Below are 19265 nucleotides of genomic sequence, written 5' to 3'. Positions count from 1 at the left end.
TTTACAATGAGATGATTTTGAAGACACCACTCAAGTTGATGAGGAGAAGGCATGTGAGGGATTGGTTGGGATTCCATTAGATTAGGCAAGTCCTCATAGTGGCAATGATTCAGAGGACTCTAATTTTGATGTGGTGTTAGAAAATGCAAATTAGGGGTAGTGGTATACTTTCTTTGTTTTTGTATTTTGATATTGTAATTGAAAGTGAAACTTGCAATCTTAAGGAATTTTGTTGTTACTTGTATACTATTTTTTAATATCACATTTTTCTAATTCGTTTCTCTCATGTAAACTCTCAATTCAATACAAATGTTATGTATTAAGGATATAATGTATATGATGAATGGTTTATCAGTATTGTTATATTTGAATTTCCCCTATTTTGTCATGTCCTACCATCCCCCAAAATAGCCCAAAAACAACCATCCTTGAAACTCATCCCCGCACCATCCCTGTACAAAAAAAAAACATCCTTGAAACTTGTCTCCTATCCTCATCCCAAATACTTGGGGTAACATAGCGGAGAACTAATTTTTAGCCTATCTAACTGGTCAACATACATGAAGGAAACTTCCAAATATAAAATTGTTGGTTTCTATTATACAAATTCCGATCTTTAATATTATAATTTTACTATTCATTGTTTCAACTTTTAAAGTTTATAACAAGTCAATTTTCTTTTTTGAGATTTTTGTTTGCATGGCACATTCCTCCCTTTTGCTCCTCAGCCTACCTTATAGAGGTACTAATTCTTTTATTCAGGGGTAGAGTAACGCCATGGTAAGGCGTGAATCATCGATTCAAGCCTAGTATATGTTTTCTCTTTCATCTCACCTATTATAGATGTCATTAGATATGCTGATGTGGACTCTCCTAGTCTTGGAGAGAGATATGAAACATTTGATGACATGCTCGAAAAGTTGAAGCAAACAATTTTAGCTATGGATGCTAGTTTGAGATTTTATTAACAACATATTAAACTCATTATGATTCGAAGGTAGAACACCATGAACACCCTACTTCATATGGTAGCATTTTCTCTAAATCCCAAATGGTGTGCACCAAAGGTTGGAAGGAAGGCTACCTCCTTGGGATAATGAAAAGGTGAAAGCAAGATTAATGAAAGCCTTTTGAAAAATGTATTCACTTGATGTGTGTACAATACTTTGCTCACCTTTACAAATCTTCGTGATCCAACATTCAATAAACCAAAGGGAAAGATAGATAGAGCAATATTAGCTCAATCTAACCCTATTGAATGGTGAATATGGCACAAAAAAGTTACACAAGAGGTTAAAGATGTTTATCATTTGCCTCCTTTCACACATTGTCATTTCCTCTACTTCAAAGAGAAATTGGTCCATATATGCTTTTATCCACTTCCTCAAGAGGAATAGAATTAACTCTAGTCAAGCAGAGAAGCTAGTGTCTATGCATATTGCTCCCCAACTTCATGATCATCAGACCACCAAAGTGTACACAAACTCCAACTTTGCAATAAGATGATTTTGAAGGCCCCACTCAAGTTGATGAGAAGGAAAATGAGGGATTGGTTGAGATTCTATTAAATGAGGCCAGCCCTTATATTGGCAATGACTAGGACTTTAATTTTGACATTGTGTTGGAACATACAAATTAGAGGCAGGAGTACTTTCTTAGCTTTTGTATTTTGATATTATAGTTGAAAGTGAAACTTACAATCTTTAGGCATTTTTGGTGCAAGAGCACCTTGGTCACATTGATGCCTTATAAAGGATTTTGTAATGTTTTCTTGTTTTTGTGTTGTGTCAAGATGTAATAAGGTCCTAAGGACCATTTGTAGTCATTTCAAATCAATTTGTAAGGCCTTTGATGCCAATTAGGTTTTATAGTCCTATAAGGTCTTGGTTGGGTCAAGCATGGTCAAACCACTCAAAGTGTGTCCAAAATGAGTGAAAATGATGTAATTGGTGTTATATGGTCTATTTTGACACGTCTTAGGGGTAGCTGTGAAGTTTTGAGTTAGTTTGTTGAGTAGGCCAAAAAAGTTGTCAAAAGATGTACAAGTTGCTTGACAACTTTTACATCTTTTTAGTGCAAGTTTTATGTAGTTTTGTTTTCCAATGGTCACCCCTTTCAAAAATCAGTTGGGGGCCATTGGAATGGGGCATGAGAAGTTTAAATAGCCTCATTTTGGGTTAAAGCAGATTCTTGATGCTCAAAGTACCGAGATTGAAGAAGAATCAATAAAGTTGGAAACTTATTCTCTATAATTTTCCTTATTCTCTATAATTTTCCTGTAACAGTGTTGCAACACGATCAGTACGCTCTTGTACAGTCAAATTATGGCTTGAGGCCTATTGTATCTTGTATCCCTGTGAATCACCTTTCTTTTGATACCAATTTTGTGAGATTCCATTGAGTATAGAGCATTTTGTAAGCATTTTCTTTAAAAGTGTTCTGAAACCCTAGTTTCAAGGATTTGGACAAAGATATGTACATATCTCGTCATTCCATTGAGATCATAACACCAAATCTAGTGGAATGGTAGATGTAGGTGTTCTCCAAATGGGTTTTCTTCCATTTTTGCAGGGACAAAGCTTTGAGGCGGGTTTGAGGTGTTGAATGCCTAACATCCCCATGTGTTGGGCCTAAGAATGAGGGTTTGAGTGGACCTGTGTTAAAACTGAGTGTTTGGGTGCCCAAAAATGATAGAACTGGTGGTTTGGAGACATAAGGCAACTATTGGATTGATTGGTTGAGGATTGGTGTAGATTTGTGAGGTACTTGCTTTGGAAAAGAGGGCTAATTGGGGCTCTAGTGCAGCAGTAGAACTCCATTTTTTATTGATTTATTACAAAACAACCTATGCCAAGTTTTTGATATGATTTAGAACTCCAAAAAGGGTATCCAAAAATCATTTCACAGTCTTGATATTTAGTCTATATCAAAAGATATCCATGACAGTCCTAAAAAGGAGTGCTACTAGGATTTTGGGGTTGTTTGTGAAGGGTCACACCATTCCTCTTGCTAGAGACCATAGCCAATGCTTGGGACATGTTTGTTTGGGTGTTATAAGATGTCTTAGAAGTCTACCCTTGAAATATTAAACCATTTGAGTGCCTACCCCATGTTGAGTCATCTTTGCCTAGGCCTAGGAGGCCTAGTTTGCTAAGTCAGTTGGGAGAAAGATCTCCCTAAATGTGTATCAGCCTTGGTGATTTGTAAACCTACTTGTAAGTCAGTCTAAGCATCTATCCACCTCTGCATCAATTTTGTTGTAACTTGTATACTATTACTTAATATTATATGTAGATTGACAATGAATTAGGAAAAGCAATTAAGTTTATGGCATTTGCTAATATGTTCAAATAGATAAAGAAACATAGATAACATTTGCGACAATGAGCAAGTGGGCAGGCGACAGTGTATGCTACATGGGATTCACATCTAGGGTTGCACAAATCACGACAACCTTGGATCCAACAGAGGTGGTCCCAGCTCCACCAAACAAGAAAATAAACTGCAATTTTCAACACGTCTGTTGGGCCCAGGTAGACAAGGTGTGACAAAACCTATCCTCGTCTTTTTCTTCTCTCATCTCCACTCATTTATTTTACATCTTTCAAAATGGGGTAAATGGAAACTGGCATAAAACGTCTTTAACATTGCACAAAACAACATATGGAAACTGACACATAACAATACTTTAACATTGCACAAAACAACATGGGGCTCGACCGAGGTGAGATAGAGGGCAGTTTAGCAATGGTATGTCAGGAACCTGATATGAAGGGGTCCCATTTTTCAACAAGAAACAATTTTTTATACCATCTGGGGGTAATGATGGGGATTGATTTCAATAGTAACCTCCAAGCTCAATGGATGAGCTCAACGTTAAACTTCTTTTGCCAAGAGGGGCGGAAACATTCTACAACTTGACCTGTAGCACCTCAACCTTTGGCTAATTTTGAGGGTTTAACGGGGTCCAGGGAATTTGTTATGGCAGATTTTCTCCAAAAGCAAGCAAACAACACAGATGAAAGACTTATACTGGTAAATGCAAAACAGTACAAAGGTATTTTAAAGCGTAGACAAATACGGAAGCTAAAGCAAACACATAAGAAACGTTTTGCAATAATTCTACCGAGTGAACAATTAAACTCGCCAAATCAATGCAGTGCAATCAAAGCATAAAGGGAATGAAATGGAGGAGGTACAAGTATAAACAAAAATTAAGGAGAACACCAAATCAAATTTGTTCCAAATAGAAGTAAACATATCAAGCAAAGATGACGGCATGGAAGATGAACAAGGCAAAAACAAAAATTACAGTCCAACAACACCACCATTGTGGTCTTCTGAGTTATATGTGGAGGAACTCATGGATGTTAAAAAGAGGCTTGAGACACTAGAAGAGAAGAATTGGGAAGAGGAGAACAAAGTGTATGAAGCAATAGAATACACAAGCAAAATAAAGAGAGAAAACAAAAGTCTTAAAGAGCAAATCTCAAACATGCAGATCAACATGGAAGAAGGATAGCAAGAGTTGGACACCATAAAACAAGAACTAGAACAATGGAAATTACATAAGGATAAGGGATCGGAATTGATAGACGGAGAGGAGACTATCCAGGTGAAGGAAATTCAATTGGCCTTATCTGACTTGGAAACTAAAGAGTCTAAATTAAGGGAGCAAATAGAAGAGGCCAAATCTTGGTCTCAAGTTGTTAGCGGATCAGCAAACAAACAAAAGGGAATTATTGAGCAACAAATCAAAATACAAATAAGGGAAGAACAAGACAGGTGCGGCAAGGCAGTAAATATCATTATCAAAGAGTTGAAAGACTTTGGAGTAAAAGAGAGAACCGACATGCTAATAAGAGACTTTCTTCGTGATAAGTTGGAATGGATAGGGGGTATTCAACAAGCAAATAGGATAGGGAAGGAGATAAATGGAGGAAGAGATAGGCATATAAGAGTTACCCTAAGAAGTATAGAGGACAAGAATATGATCCTTAAAAATAGAAGACTACTTAGAGGTTCACATTTCTATTTGGATGAGGATCTAACTTTTGCACAATAGGATGAACAAAGAAAGGAGTGGGATAAAGCAAAGACAACGAGAAAAGAGGGAAAGTGGGCATGGGAAAGCTCAAATCAAGGAGCGTTTCCCAAATAAGAAATAGGAAATAGGCGTCCCACAGGACTGCTTAAGTGTAGCGAGTTGGAATTGTAGAGGCTATCCATCGATAAGAGGTCCTAGGGTGGGGCCCATAGCTGAGGGGAAAGATATTATCATTTTTTGTTAAAACACATGAACATGATGGTTGCAAGGTCCCAGATTTTGAAGGTTACAAGAAATTTTCAATGTGGAACAAAGGGAACGAGACAAATAAAGGACATGGCGAAATCATAGTGCTTATAAATGAGAAGTGGTATGGAATCGTAAAAATTGAAAAAGAGGACCCAAACAAACAACACATTTCGCTGCAAATAACAATGAAAGAAACAATTTTCAAGTTGGCTACTTGTTACTTCGCTCCTAATAACTCCAAGTCATACAAAAGACGAAATTTAGACAATGAAGACCCATATACGTCTCTAAAAAAGGATATCTCCTTATTCAACACCTTAGGAGAAATAATGCTAACTGGAGACTTCAATGCAAGGAAAGCCAATAGCCAATCTTTACATTTGAGCAACGATGAGAAAGGAGAAAATAATCCTCTTTGGTTGGACAAAGGGAGGGATCAATTTTGGGAAAGAGCCTCAAAGGATAATAATGGGGACGTCTCGCACTTTGGGGTAGAATTGTTGGGGATGTGCAATTTGTTTGGTATGGTTATTTGCAACGGAATAAGGAATTGGCCTACTTCAGGGGATATCACTTGCAAAACCTTTAATGGTCAGAGTGTGATAGATTATGTTATTTGCTCTCAAAACCTTACATCTAGAGTGTTGGAGTTTCACATTGGAGAATGCCCCATAGAAATGATATCCAATCATATGCCTCTATATGTTAAATTAGACTTTGCACCAAGCAGCCCACAAAATGAACAACTTCTTCACATGCAAAAGAAAACAGCTACTAAAGGCAAAATCCTCATAAATCAGAAAAACAAGGACATCTTCAATGTTGTTCTTAAGCAGCAATTTCATGAAATAAATAATATTGTGGTTGATGAAAGGGTCATTAAGGAGAGGGACTATGTCCATAGCAGTTTATTGATCCTTATAATCCACAAGGCTTTGAGAGCATGTAAAAGGACTTGCAATAAGAAGAGGGCCACAAATACTTTTCCAACAAACCCATGGTATGATGAAGAATGTAAGGCAACAAAAGGATCTTTAATGGGGAAAGATCTAAGTAAAGAAAACAAGAAGTATGCAAGATTGTTTCAAACAAAAAAAGAGGAATAAGGGTTTATTGTTTCAGGTAAAAAAGATCCTTAAGTGAAACAGGACTGCTTAAGTGAAGCAAAATTGTTTATACATTGATAAATTAGAAGCATGATTAAACAAAATAGAGGGAGAAGGCGTCCAACTTGCGGGCTATGTGGTGAAATTACTTCTATACGCCGATGATCTTATTCTAATTTCTAAAACGGCTCACAGACTAAGAGATCACTTAAAAGCCCTAGAGAACTTTTGTCAAGTGGTAGGGATGCAAGTGAACATTACCAAAACCAAGATCATGATTTTCTCTCTAAAGAAAGAAAAAAACAAATTATCTTCCTTTTTTATGGCAACCCATTGGAAATTCTGAAAGAATACAAATATCTTAGGATTGACTTCCACTATAAGCTTAATTGGGAGACTTGTACAGTGAAAAGGGTATAAGGAGGATGGAAACCATCGTATCTACTCCAAAATAGGTGCTAAAAAGATGAACTGTGGGATTGGAAAACCAAGAAAACTCTTTTTGGTTTGTTGGTTACACCGGTTCTATATGGTTGCGAAGTTTGGAGAGGCAACATGTCAAACTATGGATGGAGACAGTTAAAGAGGATTCAAAAAAACCTAATCGCAGGCAATCTAAGTTAAAACATAAGTTCCATATGAAATCCTTTTAGCCGAAGCAAGTATTTTCACGTTGGAGGCTTCAACAATAACCAAATTAATAAGCTATCTAAAGAAGGTGGAAATCATGGATGACCAACAGTGGCCCAAAATTGCCATGGAAGAGGGGCTTAACCGTAAGAAGAAAACTTGGATGAAACACAAAAAGTGGTTGAACAAGTGAAACATCAACTTGCACAAATGTCCGAAATCCAATGAAGAAATAAAAAAATTGGTCATAGGAAAGTTTCAAATTGCCATGTGTAATAATTGTATTGGACAAAAAAATACATGCTACATCAAAGAGTTTAACCCAACTTGGGATCATCGAGAGAAAGCATATTTAGGGGCAGTTATTAAAGGAAAAGGCAAGGTTGTTAGTGGCACAATTGAGGGCAGGTTCGCATCATCTTAGGTGTGAAACAGGTAGGTGGAAAAAGCCCAAAGAGCTATGGGAAGAGAGAATTTGCTTGTTCTGCGAGATAGGTGCAATTGAGACCGAATGACACTTTCTCATTGAGTGCACAACTTATGGTGATATTCGTGCTCAGTATGAGTTCATCCTAAAGAGCAACAACATGCATCATGTATTTGGCGAGTATAAGATCAATCAAACAGCTAGCTTTCTAGTCAAGATTCATAGTAAGAGATCTGACTTGGAAAAGAATATGAAATTAGCTTAAGCTGTGATTTCTTGGTCCCATAAACTGATCGGTCTCGTGGACGTTAGTAAAATCATTCATTCATTCATACCATCCCAAAAATAACCAAAAAATGCCATCCTCAAAACCCATCCCCGCATCCCTTCCCATCTCTCCCAACAAAAAAAAAAGCCACCCTCCAAAGTCTTCCCCATCCCCATCCCCAAAACTTAGGTTTAGGGTAACATAGAGGAGAACTGATTTTTAGCATATCTAGTCCGTCAACATACATAACGTTTTTGCATATAAATAAATTTGAAGCTTGATCTTATTAAATTCACGGATCATAAACTGTGGGTTTCCTTTATCATACTCTCACTGAGCTAAGCATCAATCATATATTTGCAGGAATTGGCACGGATGAAGTTGGACAGAAAAATAGTACTAAATGTAATTGAATCAGAAAAAGTCCCTATATCAGATATGTTATCTGAAAAATAGCCAGGGAAAAGCTATGGAGTACAAATTCCCTGCCCTTGCAGACAAGGACAATAAACTATGGCAGGGATGCTTTACATTTATGGTAAGAACTCAAAGATGGCTGACCACAGTTTTATGTTCTAGTGTTGGAAATGTTGTAACTTCGACACTTTTGCACAATAATACCATAGAACCAGGAAGACGCATACTCTCATTGACAAGGTAGTGTACTCATATGGTCCAAGAAAAAGTTCCTCCTCTAGGTTTGCTATTTTTAATTCCAATAGCTCAAAAAAAAATATACAAATATGTGGATCTGACCTTATTCACAAGACACTAAATTTCCACATCAAATTGAAAACTATTCTCGCAACACTTGTACCCACCATGATTGGCATCTTAAAGTTACGGATAAAATCAAACTGCTGGGCGACAACTCACACAGCTCGCAAAAGCTTGTCAGATGAAAATATAAGCAAATGGACACAGTAGTTCAACCCACTAAGACGCAAATTAACTTTCTCGCAGTAGAAACAATGTATGAACATGAAGAGAAATTGATAAGTAAGGAGAGAAAACATTAATAACCATTGAAAGGGCTTTTCAACCTGCAGAACAGCACTGTCGAATGACCTGCATATATTGTCTAGATGATAATTTCCAACAGACTGAATAGCCATGATATACGGCCCTAGCAGTCCTTTGACATGCGTAGCCAAAAAGTAATATGTAGTTCACTCAATTCTTTCAGATGTTCACTCAGTTTATTTACAATGATTAGCATGATCATTAGTTTAAGTAATCGTTAGTTCACAAATTGTTCTGGTTTATATCCTACATTGTTGGATATAGGAGCTATTTTAAGGCATTATACCAGCAGACTGAAATTCTGGTAAATAATAATTTCTTGGTGTCAAATCTTTCCACAAATTTAGGTTATTGAATCCTAACTTTCTAGTTATCTACAAATGATAAATGAAAGAACAATAATCGACAAGTTCCTACGCGGAAAATAATTAATCCGAGGAATTGAACATCCATTGCATAAGAATGTGACAGCATTATCAATGTCTCCATTTGATATTTATGATTGTCAGAAACACTTAACAATCTCTTCAAAATATCAACTATCAAAAATTTCAAAATGGAGGAGGTTTCCACGATATCAAAGACTTACCACAGATCATTATTAATTCCTCTCCTACAGCAGTGTGAAAAATCCTTTGATATAGCCAAACAGACCATGCTCTACTTTTAGATTTTGGGAATACATCAGAAGCGACTTTTCCAAGAGGATTAGGTCAAAAAGAATGCTTTCGGGAGAGCATTTGTAAACTTACGTTTTTATATGGATTTTCATTATAGGTTGGTTGCAATTTGAAGCTTTTCAATCAAGCAAAAAGATTTTTGTGGACTCTTTCTCTCATTAACGAATCGAGACATCTTCCTATGCTACAACAGTCGAGACATCTTCTGCATTAACGAATCGCCTGCCGCTACACTACTGATATTTGTTTCTAAAATTTCTACCAGGGGGCACAATAAAACCATAAAAAATTCATGAAAGAGAAAATATTCAAATTGCACATAATTTCAGAAAACTTGAGCTTATGCGTCTCTCATTTTCTCAGTGTGATTGCATACAAAAATTAAAACTATGCTCTTGCAATTGAAGCTCCAATCCATTTTAGTCCTCAACCACAAGCCATTAACTCTTGACCAATAAATAAGACAAGCCACAGTAGAAATGTAGAGAAGAACGTCTACAATGTACATGACCTCAAACGGTTCCAGTTTATCCAAATCTACAACAGCCAATAATATTGCGTAAACTTCTTCCTAGAAGCATCTATTTCAACTCCATTAAATCAAATAATGGAAATTTCTTAAATCAAATAATGGAAATTTCTGGAAGATTTGGGGGAAAATGTCGATATGGACAAAGAAACATCCACCAGTCATGTTAAGTTTTTTAATTACAAGAGTGCAATTGTATTATATTAAAAACTAAAATGTAATAAACCTTTTATTTATTTAGATTCAGGATAAAACTGAATGTGTGTTATCAGAGCTGGAGTGTATCAAACCATGACAATCCATCAGCAAAGGCCATCAAAAGCCACTGGTCCTTAACCTTAGAGTAATACAATGAAAGTATTGTCTAAAAATCATATATTATAAAATAAATGGACTATCTTAAAGTATCTAACTGTTGCTAAACTAGTTAGCTGATACGTAACAACTGATTTCTTGTGTAATTCACATCCACATTCAGAAGATTTCCAAGCTTTGTTTAAAATAAAAATGAATATGTTGCACATCATACATCTGGTATGTAATCCCATATATTTGTGTATGGAATTGTTTGCTGACTCCTGAGACCAGATAGGGCTGGCAGATTGATAGGGTGATGGATGATAGACAGTCTGTGTTCTATCTTTACGACAACAGCGTTTATTGGGGACATCTAAACCCCTTATATTCCATGATTAAATTTAAATTACCCAGCTTGTGGATTTTGGTACAAGTCTCTGATGCAATGTATGGCTTTTTCATACTCCACGCCTACCCAGATTTGATGTACTCCATCTGACCCTTCAATTTTTTTCTCTTGATAAGAGCTCTCCGATTATTTCTTGAGCAGGTTTTCTCCTTATTTTTGTTTTTGAGGGTTTTGGCTGATATATGAAAGTTTCTGCTTCTAAATTTAGTCTTGTTCTTAAATTCTTAATTTTTGTGGCACTGGAGTTGAAACTTGGCTTAGAATCCTGTCAATGACGTGAAAAAGTACTCGATCTGACCCTTCAATTTTTGTTTTGAGGGTTTTGGCTGAAATATGAAAGTTTCTGCTTCTAATTTAGCCTTGTTCTTATTTTTCGTGGCACTGGAGTTGAAACTTAGCTTAGAATCGTGAAAAAGTACTCAATCTGACCATTCAATTTTTTCCCTTGATCAGAGCTTCTTGAACAGGTTTTCTCTTTATTTTTATTCTGAACTCTGAAGCTTTTGGCTGAAATATGAAAGTTTCTGCTTCTAATTTAGTCTTGTTCTTATTTTTCGTGACACTAGAGTTAAACTTGCGTTAGAATCCTGTCAATGATATGAAAAAGTACTCAATCTGATTTTTTTCCCATGGTCAGAGCTTCCTGAACAGGTTTTCTCTTTATTTTTTATTTGAGGGTTTTGACTGAAATATGGAAGTTTATGTTTCTAACTTTCTAATTTATTCTTGTTCTTATTGTCCGTTGGTGGGGAGGTTTATAACCTCCACTTCACTTATCTGAAACTAACGCACAGCCAGTTGAATAATTATTTTTTAATTCTTAAAGTGCAAATTAACATTGACAGTTTCGGGCAGATCATGAATCAACTCATACATCTGTTCCCCATATATCTAATCATCAGTAGCTACAAAATAGACAACAATAAAGTTTATAGACTACTTCCCTCGCAAACTGATTGTGCACTGAAATTAATAACATTTATTTCCAGACTCTTATGACTTCAATAATTTAATAAAATTACAATTAATTAAAAATATATCAGTAATTTTGTTTAATGGTTAAATTATTAATAGTATATATTTGTATTTGTAAAATTTGCATATAATTTTCTTTATGTAAACTATTTTTTATAATGAAATATATATATAAACAATTTAAAAAATCAGTTTCTCGTCACTTGTTGTTTTTCTGGTTTCTGGTAACATAGCTTAAGAGTAGGTCCTCATGCAGCTATAAACAACCTACAAAAATTTCAATTCTCGTCACTTGTGGTTGCTGTTATATTTCTTGTTTCTGGTTTTTGATAACATAGCTTATTTTGACTAACAACTGCTGCTCAACTTTCTGTGTTCTTTTAAATAATATTTTAAAATAAAAATTTTAATAATATTTCATACAAACAAATTTTTGAGGCAAAATTGAAAGCAAATAAATAGATGGGAAAAAAAATGGAAAGAAGCCAATGTGTCATCAATCCTCTTAAATAATATTTTAAAATAAAGTTTCAATAATATTTCATGCAAATAAATTTTTGAGGCAAAATTGAAAATAATTAAATAGGAGAGAAAAAAATGGAAAGAAGCTATGTGTCATTTTTTCTAATAAGCAGTTACTGCTTATTTCCAGTCCCTCCTTTTTTCTTCTTCTTATTTTCAATTAAAAAATTTACATAAAGACAGTTTCACTGCTTAAAGATAAGCAGAAAATAGACTTAAAAGCAACCCATAGAATCCTGTAAATGAAGTGAAAATGTACCTGTCGGTTGGGCATTTTGCTAGATTATGTATTTTTTGCTCTTCCTATAAAGCATGTGTCGTCTTTTTCCAGTGGCATATTCTGCACAAGAATGGGATGTTCTCATACTGTATTGCTTCTTCCCATTCAATTCCCCCACCCTATAAACAACTTCTAGTAATATTTGATGATGAGGACGTTTTTCTAGATCCACATTTACACAGGCCCAAGCATAACTGAACACCCCTCGTTATCAGGTAAATTCAGAAACTGCGATGTATTTAATGGTGATGTTCCCTATTCTTTGCAGCAAGAAGTCCTGCCAGTAGTCAACTCTCACTCAAGCGGGAAATGTGCTGGATAGATCCTTTGTAGGTTGAAAGCAGTTAACTAAGTAAGGTGATCCGACTTGATAAGCCTGGTCTTTTTCATATCTAGTGAGAAGAAGTCCATAAAATAACCTATATGCATAATGATAAACTTATCCAAAGGGCTTCTAGTTTTTCTAACCCACATACCCAAAGATTTTAGACCAGGTATCAACCTCCTCCTCCATGGAAAAGCTGATCCTGACAACAATTCTATGGGCAATGCTGCCTTACTAACTTTTACAGATCCTCACTGGAGATCTGATTTGATTCTTGGGATCTGCAGATCTGTCCCATATAGTTGGATTGATGGGAGCAATGGTTGGAAAAGGACATTCTGTGTTAACATATGATGCAAGTTTTCAGTATAGACTCTAAGACTAGCAAACATCTGACGTAAGGCATGGTGCAATATGTTTTAAGAAACCAACTTTTACATTGACATTATAGTCAGCAATTCTAATATGACCTGTAACAGCAAATGATGTGCAAGTAATCTCATGCCATTCAACACTTAACAATTGCATGGATACCTTAAATTTCTTGAGTGTTGAAGCCGCATGTATCTATAAAAGACTACTGCATGAAATATTACACCCTTGAACTAGTGAAAATACCAGTTTAAAGAAGTTAAAAAATGACTACAATTTACTGCTGTTTCAAACAGATAAGAGAATCTAACTTTATGCTCTGTAAACTCAAATTTTAATCATACGTTGTCCATCTCTATCTATATGTAGCAAGAAAATTCATCTAATCTTTAAACATACATGATTCTAGAAAAAAAAACACCTTCACAATGAGACATGTCTTTTAGCCAGATGAAATTACTTCTAATCTTCGCTACAGACATGTAAGATTGTTTATTGAGTTATAAATCACTAAACCCTATACAGAGACTAGACTTCACTTAGTCAAAACCTTGCAAACATATGTAACTATGTTTCTTGGGATGCACCCCTGGGAGTAAAAAACATACTTGGGAACATTAAAAAATGTTCTTATATTCAGTTAAATCTATCAGGGCATAACTGTAACCCAAACAAAGTGAGAAATTTCAGGTACAAATTAAAACTAACCATCGTGCAACCCATAGACAAAATGGAAGTTTGAACGTGTGAAAGCAAGAAAAGTTGTTTGAGAAGCAGGTTTCAAGAGTAGAAGAAAAGATTTTCAACTTGGAAAGCACCTACATCAACGAATCAAAATTTTCTTCAAGTTTCAGACTTCTTTTGTTTCTTGTCCCTTTCTTGACCCCTCTTCAAGTATCCAGCAAAAACCTTTCTCCCAAGGGCAGAGATTCGAGAATTAATTAAAAAATCTAAGGGCATTAGGGAAAGACAAAGCTAATAGTTTCAATAGAACTATCGGAACCAGTAGAACTCCCCCAGCAAGAGTTGAACTCAATATTGATGTATGCACATTTGATAAAAATCTATAAATTTGATATTACTCTGTAAATTCCCTTGGACATTTCACTACAAATGGCAGTCAAAATCATCAAATCTTCCTAATTTTATTTATATATATAAAAATAATTTAGTCATAATATATAAACTAGGTTGCCGGTTCAGGTTCGGGTTCGGGCACCAGTTCGGATTCGAAGAACCGGGACGTCGGTACGGCAAAATTTTGAAAAGGGGTTTGGGTTCGTTTGGGTTCGTTAGTACAAAAACATGTAAATTATATATATATATATACAACCTATAAGCATGAATTAAGATTAGCATGTCACATAGCATCATATAAACAACAAAACCAACGTAAACTTGTAATCATAGCATCATGATCATACCATAACAGAATCATATACATCAAGCTTAATATCAAAATGATAAAATATTCAAGTATCATTGTTTCAACTTTCAACAATTTAAAGTTTGATCATCAAATGGATTCTCTAATTCGTCATCCTCATTCTCCTCGTCATCATTGACATTGACATTAGATGAATCAATGCCAATGCCAATGACACTTGCACTTGCACTTTAAGTTCGCTCACTATGTGAGTCATCAAATGCAACAAGCTGAGAAGTGAATTTATCCAAATCAGTATGTTTTGGCTCCATATCCCACATCTTCGTTTCCCCTTGCTTGTAGTCATGTTGTTTGTGTGAAATGAGCCAAGTTAATGTTTTAAAACTCACTTTTAGGGTCATTTTAATTTTTTATGTGGTGGAATTCAAAAATATTTAAATTTTGCAAAAAAAAATCCATTTTTGAGCTGTCAAACCCCTGGGTTCGACTTGGGTCGTCTTGGGTTCGACCCTAGGTCGTCTTTGGTTCGCCCTGGTTCAAACCAGGCCTGTGAACCACGAACCCTGTCCAAACCACAGGCGAACCGGACCCGAACCCCGAACCAGGACCGTACCGGACCAATACCAGGGGTCTAGGGGGCCGAACCCGGTAACTATATAAATCACATTTCATTGTAGTTTATTTTAATATGTTTGTTACCACTTCCTAAATCAATATTGAGTTCAACTCATGCTTGGGAAGTTCTACACATATATACACAATCATATATAAATGTATATACATGTATTATTTAACCATAATATATAAATCAAATTTCAAATTCCATTGTTGTTTATTTTGATATCTTCGTTACTACTTTCTAAATCAATGGTTCGCCATTATAATATAAGTCTAATTTGACGTCTCCCTGTTCGTTTGGTTAATTCATTGATAATATATGTATAACAACTACTAACTAGCTATTATTAATTTCAACTACTATTTTTTTTTTTTAAAGGGAGACAAAGGGGTTGTGGGGAGGGAGAATGCAAGCGTTCCTCAACTTTTGTGGGCTCTTGTACCCGTTCTCTGATTTTTTGGGACAATCCCCTAGCCATACCCAGAACTTGTTTTCTCCCTGCTCTATCCTAACTGAACTTAAAGGTAGCCACTTTGAGGCAGCACCGGTGTGCACTCATATTTGAATCTCTGTACATTAAATATCAGTAATGGAAGTAAAACAAAAAACATATTGTCTAATCCATCTGCAAATGTAAGAATACATAGATATAAATTAAGCGTACACGTAAGTAGCTAATGTCATGACTTTTGTATGGAACTCAGAAGTAAATTTTAATTCATAAAAAAGAACCACTAGAATCTGATCATGCAAAAAATGTGAATAGTATCTCTGAAAACATTAGAACATCTTGATGTATTAAAAATGTTCCAGACAAAACTAACTGCTCATTTAAGTTTCCAACGCATGTCCTACATACGTAGGAATTCATACCCCATTAGATCAACTTATAAAAGTTTGATAAGGTAAGTCAGCCTGAAACCATATCAATCAGACGAAAATAGAGAATTGAATTATAAAATCAGGATTTGAAGCTTGCAAGTTGCAAGTAATCAAAAGCAGACATTTCACATTGGGCAGTTCCAAGACATAAGTTTCTTTCACAATAATTTTAAACCTAGCAGAAATCGTAAAACATAATATTATTATTTTACAGAGACATGAATAATTCAGTACATTATCAGAATTTAGATGTTGCGATGAACTGTTTAACTGTTAGTTTGGTATCCTACTAATGTACAAGCAAACTCACACCAAATCACAGCAGAGTGCTAAAATATTCAATGGATCCTAATTAGCAATCAATTCTACCCAAGACTATTCAGAAAATTGAATCTACATGATTGCAAGTACGGGATGCAGAAAATGTTATACGAATAATGACTAGTTATTACACAGATTGGGTGCTTGGAGGATCATTTCGGTTGAGAAATATGCATGTGGCATGCAGGCTCTGCTTTCATCTCAGACCCTGTAACAGCTTGGCAGGTCTGAAGATTGACAGAACAGTGATAAAAAAAGATAAATAAGTTAAAACCCTTGAGGTAAGAGGCTAAGCCACCAATTTTCTTCTCTTAGACAGAGGAGAATCAGGTGGAGAAGATTGACATCCGATATCAGGGACTAGAGGAGGATTGTAAAATTCACAGAAGCCAAAGACCTGGTTATTCTTGCCTTGAGTTGGAGGAATTAGTCTGTGAGGCCAATAAAGTCCAGATGCAGTGGGAGGTGAAGGCATCTCTGGCACCTGTGCTATATATTCTTCTACATTAGATTCCTTTGCGCCAGAGGGACTTGTGCTCCATTCATATTCTCCAAAATTGCCATTATCTGCCTGTAAGAATTTAATAAAAACATCCAGATGAGCAATGGATCTTGAAACTGACTAAGAAAATGATAATCTCCTTTACTTATTGGAAACTATCCTACAAAGAGATATAGGTTTATATAAAGCTGCTAATAAAGTTATGGTCTCTACAAAATAACAAAGAAACTCTGTAATGTGTATTTTGCTAGATTGAAACTTGTACTACAACACTCAAAGCCGTAACAAACATATGGACCTTTTCTAGTGGAGGCGCATTATACAATTTAGCAGGGACTTCACTCAAGTTTTCGCAGATCAATGTTATTTGTGATTCAGACACAACTGTTCCCTCTTTTTAAGGGGAAGTTCAAAAAGTTCGTTAATCTTATCATGTTTTTAGACTGCAAGGGATTTTACTTTCATATACATGGGGGAGGAGAGAAGGGGGTGGGAGTGAGGGAGAGGCGGGGGCAAAGCAGATGAGGGGGCAGAGGGGGGAGGGTAGGGGAGGCAGACAGAGAGAATTCTAGAGCTATAACATCTGGCCTAACAAATTGAATATTGACATAGCCACCACTTCTGCTATCATATCTACTTGTAAAATATGCTACAAACATGAATGGCTGCATAAAAAGAAAATAAAAAACGAGACATATCAGCAGTGATAAATACCTTGGAAGACCCTGGCTCATCAAAACCATAACCATTATCAATGTAAGGAAGAAGGAAAGCCTCATCCATTCGCCAGCCTGGTAATGATTCAGAAATATAGTCGGAGACGATAGCTGCTCCTGGTCGCGTACCTGGGCCCTTGTGCATTGTCCCTGGCCCCTTGAGCACTGTCCCTGGCCCCTTGTTCATTGCACTTGCACTAACTTCCTTCAAACCAGTTGCTGCCTTCTCACCAGATATGTTTTTGATGGGATCAAGGCCAACCTTGATTCCCGTCACAAGCAATCTCTGATGGGCAGCTACAAGATGGTTAGCAGAATGTATTGAAACATCACACTGCCTGCACAGCAGGGCTCGATCCTCCACACAGAAAAAATATGCATTCTTCTCCTGTCATGGCATACACGAGGTTCTGTTTCAATAGCATATAGGATGAGCCATTAGGGGTTTTCTCACAGAACCACTGCCCCATCATAAAGGCTTACTTATTCTTTCACTTCCCTTCATTTATGAGGCACTGTCAAGTAAAATCATCCACGAAGAAGGAATGAAGAAAGGATAGAATGATCTGAAAATTCCATTTCACCATGACCGATCAAAACCTAGCTTACAGAAGACAGACAAAGAGAGAGAAGTTGTGTACCTGGCAAATGTCACATTTGGGCAAATGAGAAGGGGAGATAAGTGGTACCCTCTGATGTTTGCTTGCGAGCTTGTTGGCGGCATGGACTTTATCATCACACTGAGAACAGAGAGCGGCCTCATCTGCAATACACATAAGAGTTGCCTCTGCTATTTCGCATACATCGCACTGCACCTTCATCTTCATCTGCTCTCTGCTCTATCCGCTCTCGATCCTTCCATTAAACCTGAAAATTCAAGTTAAACTCTTTCTTGTGGGCTTCCATTCGTCAATCCAAATCACGTGGAACATCTCTGGCCGTAGGATTGCTTTTCTTTTTAAGGAGGCAATTAAAACGTATTTTGTGGTAAGTCGACATGATTTGTGTCCACAAACACATTTCAGGTTATACACGCAACCAGCAACCATCATAAAGCCAAGTCGCTTCTCTAGGTCATTTGACTCTACAAATACAAATCAATAGTCAATGGAGGAAAATCAACTTAAGAATTTAAATGGTCAACTTTTTGTAACAATGAATTGTGTATAGGCATTCATACCGATTCCTAATGATTTTCCGTCCATTTTCAAAGAATATTTTAATGTAATTATTATATATTAAGAAATGGTGTAGTTTAGTATAAAGTTGGGTCTATTTTATGATTGGTCATTCATTTATATTTACATGCATTTAATCAAACATTATTTGTTTATCTGTTTTTTAGGTTGGACTTGTAATATCTTAAAAATGGTCATCTAAACCATGAGCCCCTAATTTCGACTACCTCGTCAAGGTTCTAACCAAAGGCAATTAAATCAATCTTGAGCATCTAATTAATTAACTCCTCAAATCATCAATGTCACATGGCAAATAAATCATTCTATATTAATTAAATGTTTATTTAATTAATTAATCGTTCCAAGTAAATCATTTTAATCAATTATCATATTTATTTAATTAAATATCTTAGCATATTTAATTAATAAATCAATTTGCCATTAAATCATCAAAAAAAAGAATTAATTTGCAAAAAAGAATTAATTTACAAAAAATGAATTAAATTGAAAAGAAATCAACT

At 35.8% G+C, this 19265-nt stretch overlaps 1 protein-coding gene across 1 annotated transcript; it reads right to left on the bottom strand.

Annotated features, from left to right (window-relative positions):
- Positions 1-16208: 16208 nt before the first annotated feature.
- On the bottom strand, positions 16209-18565 carry LOC131060205 (B-box zinc finger protein 22). The gene is made up of 3 exons (XM_057993359.2): positions 18208-18565; positions 17565-17954; positions 16209-16919 (listed from the first exon to the last, which is right to left on the bottom strand). Exons 1-3 carry the CDS (start codon positions 18391-18393, stop codon positions 16638-16640), a joined length of 858 nt encoding a protein of 285 aa, XP_057849342.1. The 5' UTR covers positions 18394-18565; the 3' UTR covers positions 16209-16637.
- Positions 18566-19265: the final 700 nt, after the last annotated feature.

This window comes from Cryptomeria japonica, chromosome 3 (assembly GCF_030272615.1).
Source record: "Cryptomeria japonica chromosome 3, Sugi_1.0, whole genome shotgun sequence".
Lineage (NCBI taxonomy): Eukaryota > Viridiplantae > Streptophyta > Pinopsida > Cupressales > Cupressaceae > Cryptomeria > Cryptomeria japonica.
This window is presented reverse-complemented; position numbering and strand designations above follow the sequence as displayed.